The sequence below is a fragment of the Dromaius novaehollandiae genome, chromosome 11 (assembly GCF_036370855.1).
Source record: "Dromaius novaehollandiae isolate bDroNov1 chromosome 11, bDroNov1.hap1, whole genome shotgun sequence".
NCBI lineage: Eukaryota > Metazoa > Chordata > Aves > Casuariiformes > Dromaiidae > Dromaius > Dromaius novaehollandiae.
The window spans coordinates 15,135,330-15,148,628 of NC_088108.1; the positions used below are offsets into that span (position 1 = coordinate 15,135,330).

Here is a 13,299-nt window from a genome sequence, read left to right on the forward strand (position 1 = left end):
TGTAGCTACAGTTATACGGATGGCTATAGTTTCACACACTCAAGTACAGAATTATAGCAGCTGTCCCCACAGTGCCCATCCAGAAGCTGACATCTTATGCAGGCAGTGCTGCACACCAGGAGCTCATGTGCAGAGCAAAACAGCTGGTGCCGAGACCAGTGCCCACCCCATACACGTTACTTCAGGCTTGCTCTTGTCTGATCCTACAGACTAAGCATCTATTAGCAGTTGCAGCACATTAGATGCTCTCCCAGATGGGATGTTGCAGTTTGATTTCATTTAAAAGGAATTCAATTAATACATTTCAAGGCTGATCTATGACGAGAATCAAAGTGCAATAAGTGAAATTCAAGAGTGCACTGCTGCACAGAACTAAATCACTAATGCAGATTCACCTTCAGAAGATACTATTTTTCCTATACACCTGACCTGAGCTTTTCCTTCCCACAAGTCACTTCAAAAGAACAACAGCATAGTCATCTCCTAAGTCACTGCAGCAATATCGCCTTTTATGGCTGTTGGCAAAATAAATTTTAACTTCTGAAAATACCTGGAAAAGCTGCTTCCTGTCCCAACTGCATGGAGCAGGCAGGGACAGCAAGGTACAACCAAGAACTGAGGAAGAGGAAGACAGAAAGGAATGTGACAGCAGAACTCAAAGTATAAGGAAAAACAAGTCACTCTAGCCTTTCCAATCTCCTTGAATGGGCATGGAGCTCATGACAACTTCACCTTCTAAAATATACTGAGCTTTAAAATAAATAAATAAATAACATTTGCTGTTGGTTCTTGAGTTTTAATAGAAAACACTGCTGCAACAATCTGCCACTCAAACAGTTCAGCATGATTGTTTTTCAGGAAAAAAAACAGAAGATTTCTACATATTTAATAGGCCTAGCTTAAAGAACCCCCCTGGTACATGCCATGTAGATTATGCCATCCCAGCAGAGGGGTGAAATGACACAAGCTAAAGCAAGTCTGCCTAATATTAAATGTTCCTTCGTATACAAGGGAGTAACTCCAGTTAGTCAGAGTTGTCTTCTCAAATAACTGCAGCAGCTAAATTAGAACAGGAAGAGGAAAAGAAAAGGGGGGAGGACAGACTGCTGGAGTAAGACTTCAGATTTCAGCTTGCCACCTGGTTTTGCACAATTATCTAAGAAAATGCTTCTCCTACAGAAATAATACAGGGCAAGAATAGCCTCATTGCTAAAAGGCTACAAAGATACATATCAGAAAAGGCACAACTTAATACCAGTAACTGCTTCCTTCAGCATGCAAGCCTTCCCTTGCTTAACACCTCAGTGTGCAACTGCACCAAACACCCTCAACCAGTTACGTAACAAAAGTTTAATTTTGGCAAGGAGATATGAAACAGGGAAAAGGGATGTGAAGTTACACAAAAGACATACAATAACTGACAAATCTAGTTACCAAGCGGATGGTGTTGCGGGAAGGGTGCAGAGGCTGCTTAACTTTTACTTAATAAATTCAAAGATTTTAAGTGGAGAATGCTGAATTTAGCAATCTGACCTGCTTTTCAAAGCATTCTTGTAGTATGTTAAAAATGTGAAAAGTTTAAGCAGGATATCTTAAACTTTTATCCCTTGCTTAATTGGTAACAGAACTCTTCCTCTTTAGTAATTAAACACTGAAACAGTGATTTAGACAAATTCTTAAAATATTCTCATCTTTTTAAAAAACACCAAAAATAAAATGATGAATGTATTGATGATATTTCTCACCTGACATTCTAAAAATGCAATCCCTGCTATGTCACAGAGGTGGGAAAGTCAGTTAAAAAAAAACTGCCAAAATGCCTTGAGCAGAATGCTCAATTCAGTGTCAAGACAAAAGGAAGAGCAGACACTGAAGTGAGAGAAAATTTTTGCATTACTTCCTGAGGGTCAGAGTGGCCTAATACTTTCCTATCATTTGGTTTTCAGACAGTTTACTTATAAAGACATTATCATATCTTTTCCATCTTACATGAATATATATTGATTCTGATAGTCTACCACAATTGTTTTGATAAAATTCTTACTAGGTAAGTCAATAGTCAATGGTTTTCACCCCACAACTGCTATATAATGTAGCTAAAAGAATAGGCTTGTTCAGTCAGTCTCAATCAGTTTAGATCAAAGTAGACATCTTAAAATTATGGAAAATATTCTGGGACTACAACTCAAAAGAAGGTTTTTGTAGCCGCTTATTGTAGAAATTGAGAAAAAAAAAACTTAAAACTTTTGTTTTACTTCCTTGTCAAAAATAATCCCTAGTGTCTAAGATGACAATAGGCATTTTGCTTTTTTGTTGCAGTTACTGTCACATCCTTTCACTTCTTGAAGGGCTTGTGCAGCAGTACATTGATCATGCTGATACTGATTGTAGGTCAGAGAAGGAAATGGAGAACAAGTTTTTTCAGTCAACTGATAGGAGGAAAAAAAAAAGACACCTACATGTGCAGAAACAAAACTGAGGAGGGAAACAAGTGTATTTAAATATAAGAGGGTATTAGGAAACATCTGAGATAGGAAACAAAGTTAAAAGCTATAATGGAAAATCACTTCCCTCTAAGGGTTGAAGAGAACAGCCTTACTACATCATCTGTCTGAATTTACACTAACAAGCTCAGTGTATTCTCCAGTTATTATTTCTCACCCCTCTTTAACTATTATGCTTTTGAGCCCATATCTTATTTCTGCTGTTTTTCCCACCAAGATTAGCACACAGCAACCTACTAATCACAGACAAGCTGGTAGGAATTGAGCCTCCTTCGGAAAACCAAAAATACTGTCTTCAGAAAGGTATATTTTGGCAGCATAGGTAATGACTTTAATACAGATAGCCAGTCTTTGTAGCAATGAAAAGCAGAACATATCAGGTTACTGGACTTGAAATTTTATCATTTCACAAAAACAAAGCTTCTAGACATTTAAGGGCTCAGATTCACAAGTTGCTAAGAGGGTGACGGCTTACTATGTATTAAATGAACCACAGTAGCTGCCTGCCTGCACACTTGCTCACAGTAGATGAAGTTGCACTACCTTATCTCACAGAAGCAAGGAAAGATGGTTGAGCTACACTGCCCTCACTTGCTACACCACCAGAACGTGATCAGTCTCAACTCTTATGCTTACTAAATGTAAAGAACACTTCAGATTATCCAAAATTTAGATCCAGACCAGCTACCTTCATATATGCCCTTTCATAAATTTCTTGGAGAAATCAAACTCCATCCAGTAACATTATCAGCCTCTTGACCAAGATTATATATAAATTTGACTCCTGTATTAAAAGCTACTCAAAAATCATGTATTGCTCTGGCACTGGTCAATGTCTTTTGAGAGATATTAAAGGGTACAATTTCTACATGAACATAAAACCTCATTTCTATCAATTTAGTTAATAAATCTCCCCTTGTTTGGGATCATCAGAGGAACTGAGAAAACAAGAAAACAATCTTAAAAATATAACATTGATGATTAATGCTTCATATAGAATGGGGGGGGAAAAGTCAAAAGACAATATTGAAAAGCTTTATATTTATGACAATGCTTTTCTCATAGTTCAAGACAAGCCAGCATTTCAGTTCTTATTTTTACTTCATTATATCAAATAAAGTCTATGAATACAAATCTCATTTCCTCTCTTCAGATCCAGTACTCGCTGATTTGAGGCTTGGCTCTATCCTCCAGAGCATTAAATGTAAAGTATTCAGCAAACAGTTAGCAGTTCTGTTGACCATATTTTGAAAAACAGAAGCTTCTTCCAGCAGAAAATAGTCTATCAAAGCACAATGAAAAGCAATCCTTGTGAGCAAATTGAATCAGCAGTTCTGCCAAGCTCAGGGTTAATCCTGCTTATCTCCTGACCTCTCAAGTGTAATAACAACATTCTTATAAGAGATGACCCAGTTTATTATAGACATTCCTGGCACTTTGCCAAGCACCCCACAATACCCACTGCGCATGCAGTATTTGTGGTGCAAATCTAGTGTCTATAATTGGTATGAGTAATTACATTTCAGTGGAGTGTCCTTATCCTGTCTTATTACAGCCTCCTTTTTTAGATCATTTTTTAATGCGTCAAGACAAAATGCTGCACGCCACACACACAAAACTATCCAGATTTTTCAGATTAATAATAAAAGGTGTATTTTAAAATGAAATAACTACAGCTTCACTATAAACGACTACTGCATTTATGCTGTGGTAATCTGGGCACTGTATGCTGTGATATATGGGAAGCTGTGTCTGCTTAAAATGCACTGAAATCATATATTAAATAAATCAACTGACTAGGTTCACTTCTGAAGCTCTAGTGACCCATACTAAGGTAATGGCTATTTCTAGCACAAACATCTGCTTAAGTTGTTTGTTCTGGTCTTCCATACAAAGCTTGTATATTTGCATTACCTTGCTACTCCTTCCTTCTGATGCACACATCAAATAAACATAGGGAGAAATTCAGAAGTGGTGATACCATTTCTGATAGAAACTTCATAAAGTTGCTTAATAAATATGAAATGTGTGCCAGAGCACCTGACATAATGAAAGGCGTCTCACCAGAACTATAGTATCTTTCAGGAATAATGCAGGGTTTATTTATGACGGCTGTGAGCAAGGTAATCTTAAACCAAAGTAAAATCCCTCACAACAGATTTTAGTCCCTACCCTGGAGAAACTCTATCATGTAGAATTAGCAAGAAAGCTCACAGACTAATACTGTTTTAGCACATTTTAAAGGTTCTCTAAAGGTTACTAAAAAGTATAATAGAACAAACAGTGATTCTTCCCTCCAGTGCCCTCTAGCAGCCCTCAAAATCTTATGAATCAGAGGCATCTTTTACTTTCTACTCTAAATCTCTCTCATAAACACGTCCAACCTCCTTTTGAGCCAATCTGAAAAGCATTTCCTTCCACAGCAAAAAATTCCAGTGTCATTGCACCTCATCTGAAGAGCCACTTGCTTTATTTTGAGCCAACTAGCTTCATTTGATGCCCATTCATATACTGGAAACAAATGAGTCTCTCTTTGTCTTCTCTACACCTTTCATAATTCTGAAGACCACCATTATGCTCCTCCATTTCCTCCCAGACATCTGTTGTCAACTCTGAAGAGACATGGCCTTTTTAGCTGTTCACTACTTGACTATTCCATGCCATCGATCATTGTTACTGCTTCTCTATTGTATTTTGGGAGGAATGAGAAGACCAGAGTTGTACACAGCATTCAAGATACGAATAAATCCTACATTTTCTGCAATGGCATAATGTTATTTTGTTTTGTTTCCTGCTTTCTTGCGATGCCAGCATTTAACTCTGAACTTTGACACTACTGAATGTATAACTGACATTTTCAGAGAAGTATCAGTTAATACTTGAAGTTCTTATAAATTGGTGGTAATAGTCAACTCTGAATCAATAATTTTATATATAAGTTCCTCTTTTCCCATCTGCAACATTTAATATTAGTCTTATTTCTTGATTTCATTGCCTAATATCTATGTGAGGTCCCTTACTGCTTAGCAGACTTCATACCTTCTTGTCCAATGATTAATATAGTTTACCCGTGCAAGAACAGTAAGTCAGAAGCATCCTTCAAAGAACCATACTTTCTGCAGACAGGTACTGCCACCCTGTAAATCCACAAAGACTCCCATCTCCCTAATCATTAGAAAGAAAATGTAACTGACACAGCGTTCTGTCAGGAGCTGCAGTAGAAGACAGGCTTACTGTCCTTTCAACACCACGAGTGTGGAATTACATAGCCACTCTATACTGGAATTGACCCAGAGTGGACTGACAACTACAGTACTTCTGCTTTCTCTGGCTGGCTAAAAGGTAGAAACACAGATTCTCTAGCTGTGTCCTCCATGAAGCCATAATCTCCAGAAATCCATTGAAACAGACAATGTTTAATCAGCAGCATGACATAACATCAGAACACAAATATTTAGGACAGAAAGCCTCTACTTATTTCAGTTTTTTCCCCCCCCAAATATACACATGTTGAATAGAAGCTAGAGAACCCAAGGCGAAGCTCTAGGTAGATTCGACTAACCTACCTAGGGTCAGAGGTTCCAACAAAGTGGAGATGCATACTATTCAAAAAGGTATCAAAGCTGTCGCTATAATGTAATGGTCTCTTTTGGGGGGAGAGGAGGGGGAAGAGGAGAGGGGAACACAAGACAAGCTCCCTTAGGAGCTTCACTGAGGGCAGCCTCCCTTTGAAACTTCGCAAGAACTAGCCTGGCATTAACATAAAGAACAGCATTCCTTTCATTTAAAATCCCACCCAAAATACACATGCTACATACCATGTGATTTTTACTGTGTCTTCTTCTGAAGAATGATGGGCCGAAACAATTCTAAGATCTGAATCGGCTGACTTCTTGATATTGTATTTCAGACTTGATATCAAGACCACTACTTCACTATCTTGAATTAGAAATTAAAAACCTCCCAAACCCCATCACCTCCCAAAAAGCCAAAAGCTTACCTAGATTCAACAGCTGTGTGATAGAAGTTATTCACAGCTATCATACCAAGTTATAGTGTGCCTCTCATGTTTGGTCAGCAGTGGTATACCATAAATACTAACCACTCTAAGACATCAGATGACTTAAGCACAGCACACTCAAGATTTCTGCAGACAAAAATGAAGACTTTCATCCTTGAAATTCTTTTTAGTCAGTCTCTGCATCACCATTTCTGAAACCCTGCTATCCTTCCACCACCTTATAAAAAAACAAAAACCAAAAAAACCCCAAAACCAATGCATCCGTAAAGGGTAATGTATTTTACATGCACCATGACAGAATATAAAATTCCACAATTTGCAAGTACATTCTCATGAAGAACTGGAAGGGTGACACTTCTAGACTAATATTCACTAACAGTCAGGATTATATCATCTTACAGTGTCGCTGAGCAGACTAGTAAGGAGTTCTACAGAACTGCACAGCTTTTACTTGTCTCCTGATGCAGTTGAAGGACAGGGCAAGGAAAACAAAACATCAAGGCAAAAAGATTAAAAATTCAGAGCATCTAAAAAACAATCTTCCCCATTTCAAACAAAATAGAGATTAATCTTTTTGCTGTTTGAATGGCAGTAATTGCCATAATCACAGTTCTACAACTGCATCCATTCAATTTCTGTTCCTTCATGTTCATTCTTCAGAAAAATTTCACATTTGAAACTGAAGGATTTGAGAGAGAAGTTTTATTTATTTAAATACCCATGTGTATACACCCATTTTAGACTGCCAAAGTGCATCTGATCTTTTGGCTTTCTCCTAACAAAAAGAGGGGTCAAAAAGTGCATCATATACAGGCAATACATTTAACAATACTCATATCTTGTCTGAATGCATCAGGATTTAAATTTGGATTCAAAGGCCTAAGAGCATATTTGTTGACTCTGACCTCTAAATTTCACCTAAGCCGTAGCCCTCCCAGGTCACAGGAAGAGTCCGTGCTATTACAAGCAAGCACATCTTTAGAAATCAGATAGTACTCGGAGAAGAGACACTGTTTTCTACTACACCTAAGTACCTGTCAACATTCTAGCTTCCCATTCCACTACAAAGTATTTTCTAAGTAACTTCTAGAAGCCTGTTATTTTAGGTCACAATGAGACGTTTCATTTAGCACATCTACGGACAAATACAGGTGTTTTGTATTCTAAAACTGAAGAAAAGCATTCCACAAATTGAAACTATTGCCTTCCACAAATTGAAACTATGTGAAAAATGGGATGCATTGGTCATTCATTATGTTACTAAACCTTCAAGAGCCTTAAATGTTTATTAGTCTAAAGGCTACCTGGAAACTCCACTAAGTTTAGAAAACATGGACTCTTTGTTGGGGGGTGGGATAGGAGAGAAGAGTGAAGCATTTTATCAGGATCACTTTACCCATGGCTGTCACAGTTTAAACTTTAAACCTCATGACTTGATCCGCACAGCTCTAAACATGGCCAGTTCAAAGCATTTTTAATTATGCAGTGTCAGTCTACCTAACAACAGAAAATTAACATAAAGTTAACTAGTTAAGGATAGCACATAGCAACCTTTACATAACAGTATTTCCCAGACCAGATTTACAGTTATTTCCACAATGTATTGCTTCAGTCAATGCATTCTGCTGATTTCTAGAGCTTTTTTGGAAAGTAAAATCTATTCACATGGTTTTTCAAGCTTAAAAGTTCACAGAAGCCAACTTCACTTTTTCCTTTAGCAAAGTCTGTTATTCAGAAGTAAGCAAGAACGTAAGAGTAATGCATTTTGTTACAACTGCCCCATCCAACTCCTGTGATGTTTAAGGTTCTTAAATGTCATTTCAAGTGTTTCTAAAAACTATTATACTCCTCATATGGCACTATGGGCATAGTCTGACAAACTGGGATTTTCTGGCAGCAATGCCAGCTGAAACTGTCTGTAACCACCTCTGCTCATTCCTGTTTTTGCATCGCTGTCTAAGTTCCCTGCTCCCCTCACTACAACTGTTCATATGGCTGCACGACAAGCCATATGGTTCACTCTTCAGTTAACCCAGCAAGATGTTCCCCATTTTAAGAACTGACTATTTTCAGCTTGGATCATTTTCCCAATCTGGCCTCTTTCGTGATCATCTATACTAGCACAGATGATGAGACAGTGCTGAGACAGAAGCTTCTTAAACATTTTTCTTAGCGGCAGTATTGGCTGTCAAATTCTAGGTTAAAGTAGCAACACAAACTTTATACACCTGAACACTGTCTTTATGGAAACTTTCTATTGGAACAGCAGTATTAATCAGAGAACAGGTGTGAACTACCCTAATATTCCATTAAAGCATTACTTAAAATCAAGTTTGAGATTAAAAGTAGTTGTTCCACAAGGTGGTGTGGTTGGAATTCAAGCGATGCTGACATTCAGTGTAGCAACCAGTCATGTTTTGATCAGCTGGTTTTGAGTCTAGAAGTACATCATGTTTGTACATGGTAACTTCACATCTCAAGCCAGAGTTAATCTGGAATTGCAAAAAAGAGGACAGATTTGTTGACTCATATCCAGAATAACAGACATTAGAGATCCTACCAAAAAAGCCAAGATACGTTGATAAAAAAATTAAGTTGAAAAAATATTCTATATATGGGAACAGATATTGTCAAAGTGAACTGTATTAACCAACGTTTTTTGTGTGTTTCATTGTTTAAAAAAAAAAAAAAAAAGAGAGAGAGAGAGACGGGGAGTGAAGGACTAAGGAAAAAATCCTTAATTTAACTGTTGTTTCTGGTTACGCAAATGAACAGACATTCCCATATCCTTGAAGATTTTAACTTATCCTAGAAATCCCTTCTGTGCTTTGCGTCAGGTATTTAACATGATGATCATTCCTGTACAACCTATACAGTGCTGTAAAATGTGGGACAATATCATGTGGCTCTGCAAGCAAGGAAGTTACTTACTTCATGTGCACATGCTTTTCCAGAAAGCTCTCCCTTGTTATGTTCACCTGGCATATAAAGTCATCTGAGACCAGGACTACACCAACAGACAAGCATGGACCTCACCTGAGCCACATGTTTGGCCGCAATGTTCTTCTCTTCATCCTCTCAACTGCTCCTGGACTCCAGCTTAGCAACTTACCCTGTTGGTTCATGCTAACTCTGCATGTAGACCACATAAGGCTTACTTCATTGAAGAAAATACAGAAAGTGTAGCGATATTAGCTGACATTGATGACCCAATCTGGTATTTAAAAGCATGAAGGGTAATGGCTCCAAGCACATTTCCCAAGTTTAAAATGCCATGCAAGTCTCCCTCTTCCCCTATAGACAAACTATCTGCTCTCACATCCTATCTTACCATTAACATTTCCCTGGCCACCACAAAAACCTACTCCTCTCACTACCAATCCACTATAAACCACAAAACACCCAGTTCCTTGATCACACTGTAGTTAAAAACTCCAAGCACTGTCTTGCTTACCCTCTACAGAGATGCAACTATGTAGAAGTCAAATGTCCCAATGCAACTGTCAGATAAATTACTTTTGCGGATAATATTTATCCTTATCTAGAGTTGCTGATAAAAAGATAGGGTCCTTTCTGTTCTACATAGCAACAGATGCCCACCATTTGCAACTCACTGTGCTGCAAGGACAGCTGCCTCAAAATACTATCTATCCACTGCCCATAGTGTAACCTCCATATGGGTAACAAACTCCCTGTAGCAGCTTCTGCAACTGTTTGCATCAGCATTTCCCAGTCGGGTGCATTCTCACATACTGATGTAAGAAGTAATCAGTAGTGCAAAAAAAGAAGGGGGAAGGGAAACAGTTGCACACTAACTTCCTAAACATAAAATCAGTCTGGTGCTATATCCAGGCTGGCAAAGGGGTAGGAGAAGTAAAAAGGGAAAGGGATGAATGGTAGAATTCACCCATGTAGGGACTTCAGGGCAAAACAGCTTGAAAAGCAGTAGTTTACACTGAAAAACAAGCAATTAAGTTATGGTTTAGGGAGAGAGGCAATGCTAATGCAGCTACTGATGTAATGGAAAAGCCTTCCATTAACTTCACTGTTGTGAATATCTAAAGCCCAAGCTAGGGAAGTGTGAAGTCATAATGCTTATCCTCAAAATAAGAGTGGGGTGTACAGCATGCTGTGGGGAAAAAGAGCTATATTTGAAATGCCAGAAGAAAGTGGAACCACCAACCATCCCCCAGGTGACACTACTCCTGCAGAGATTTCACTTGCAAACAGTGAGCAGACTGGCACAGTAACTTCCCCTACTACAGAAGATATTAGTCAGTTGAATCTGTAGCTTAACAGGAGGTAAAATGTCTTTTCTTGCTGAGAACTGCGGCATCAGCTGCAATAAAGAGGTGCTCCTGTGCCTTCCCAAGCTTCAAAGAATTCCATCGCCACATACACTTTCTCTCATCCCTCCCCCACCATAAACACACTTTAAGTGCTGTTCAGGCCCAAGGGACCTAATGACTTGAAGTCCTAGCAAATGCTTGGTGACTCATTAGTTGCCATACAGAGAAAAGTAAAAACTGATCAGAAAAGTGTAATATGGTCAATCATTTTCCAACACTGAAAATTTTTTGAATTTAATTCTGTCCAAGAGGAACATAAGGCATCACAAAGTCTGAATGACAGCAAAAGAACTTAAAAATTCTGTTTGGAGTAATTTGTCATCAGCTAACTTTATACTTTTAGATGTCCTGCCTAAACACTATACATTGATAAAAAGAACTGGAGAGAAGACAGAAGATTTGGGCACTCAGGTGCTGTTCTCAATAACTTGCAGTTAAGGGCTATGGGCTAGTCCAGGTAAGACTCTGCTGTGCCTGGCTGCAAACAGAGCCTCAGCAGGGACTCCACTTTTGTCCACCGGCCTGTACTCATGCTGGGCAGAGGTGGAAGGCACCTAGGGCATACAGGGACATTTTGAGGTTATGGTTTCCTAATGCAGAGTAAAAATTTAATAACTTGCAGCTACTTCTTGTTGCCCCACTTTCTTCATTGCTCACAGCCACATGCTCCTGCTGCTTACTTTGAGCTGTCTCTGGCACTCATCTGATCCCTATTAAGTCCATTCAACTCACTAAAAAGACAAACTCAGCAGAAGAGATATATATCCGTCAGGTCAGTCCCCTGCCCTGAATTACCTTGCAATGAGGTATTAGTACCAGCGCAGTGGATGGAGTGGCAGTGCCCCAATAGCAACAGGGGAAAAACCTCCCCCTTTCAGCACCGATCTGCTGTTAAATCAGCTCAGCCAAATAGTGAAACTGTACTCTAGGACACTGACAAGCTGCTTGATGTTTTAAAAAGTCATTATATGGCAGGGGGAAAAGGTGATATCAAGAAGGAAAGGCTGCATTTAAATACGCCTACTCATGAAAACAAGCACTTAGAAAAAAATTGGTGGAATGAACAATAAGATTTATATAAAGCACTGCTTCCTCTGGAGGATGGTCTTTATTGTGAAGTGATACTATCGAATTCTGAAGATAGGAGAAATGTACCGTAGCTGGAACCTCTCAAAAGTTTGAGAGAAAATGGAATTGTTCCACAGACTCCTACTTATACAGGAAATGTGATCAAACTAGGCAGACATTTTTTGAACAATACATAGAAGCATCAAAAAAAAAATTTTGCAGGTACAGCAGAGAGAAGGCAAGGACAGGTTCTTCCATTATCTAGTTATCATTGCCAAAGTAGCACACATGACACTGACAGTTCAATGGTTTGTAAATGATGATGGGAAAAGTTTGGTTATCAAGACAGCCATCTCTACTTATTGCTTTTGATATAGTCATACTAATAAGGAACAGCTTCTCGAGAACATTAGAGCAGCTTAGTTGTACCACCAAACCTGCAATTTTAAGGTATATTTTCATGCTAAGCAAGCAAAATCTACATGCTCTTCAAACAGAAGCTATCAGACTACTACTGAACTGAAATGCTGGACAGTAATTGAACAGAAGAGTTGGAAAGTGGTATTTTCCTGCAAAAGTTGTTTCATACCTTGTATTATGCTTTGGAGTCATTTGTGAATTGAGGACACCAACCTGGCTGATTCTGCCTGATGTAAAATAACATATGTGGATAAAATTAGATTTGAGAAAGTTACTACAGACAGCATGGACTAATTCTGTGCATGCACACAGAGTAACTGAGAAGAGCAGCTATTCTCTTAAGCATTCACTTGTCTCTCAATTAACAATCATTTCATTTTCAATATAAGAAGTATACACTGGGCTTCAAACTCCTAGTCCTTATTTATTCAGGTGTTACACTTCAGCTAATTTCACAATTTATATACCTGGGCATCACATTACTTGATGCAGGATTATGATCTTGACCTGCTTTTAAAGCTACAAGTCAACCTTACAGTAACTGAAGCATTATGTTTGTAGACTATACTTTGACTAACATGACCATTAAAAGCGAAATCCACATAACCTAAGTATAGTTGACATTTTCAAAAATGCATATAAATAAACTTTTCATTCCTTCACTTGACCCATTAGCTACATAAATGGAAATATACTTACTGCTCTTTTTCTGGAACAACCTGTAATCCAAGGCACAGTAAGGTTTCCTGAAATCTGTAAGGGTGAAAGGGGAAAACAGAATAAAAAATAACAACAGCTTAAGTCACTATGAGAACTAATAATACTGAGCAGCTTTCACAAGACTTCAATATTGTGCATTCAGTTCTGCTAAATGTGTGTTTAAGTCAGAGGTTCAGATTTAAAAGCAAAACAAAGTCACGCTTAAGTCCTACTCCTT

General features: G+C 38.3%; 1 protein-coding gene across 9 annotated transcripts in view; it reads right to left on the minus strand.

Moving 5' to 3' along the window:
- The window catches only part of HDX (highly divergent homeobox), a 54,047-nt gene that overhangs the window by 19,967 nt on the left and 20,781 nt on the right, over positions 1 to 13,299 (minus strand). For all 9 annotated transcript variants that reach the window (XR_003259363.2, XM_064518285.1, XM_064518284.1 and 6 more), the window contains one exon: positions 13,062 to 13,115. Coding sequence is in view for 8 of the 9 variants with exons in the window: in XM_064518285.1 (XP_064374355.1) it covers positions 13,062 to 13,115 (54 nt within the window). In the remaining variant the exon portion in view is untranslated. The remainder of the gene's footprint in view (positions 1 to 13,061; positions 13,116 to 13,299) is intronic.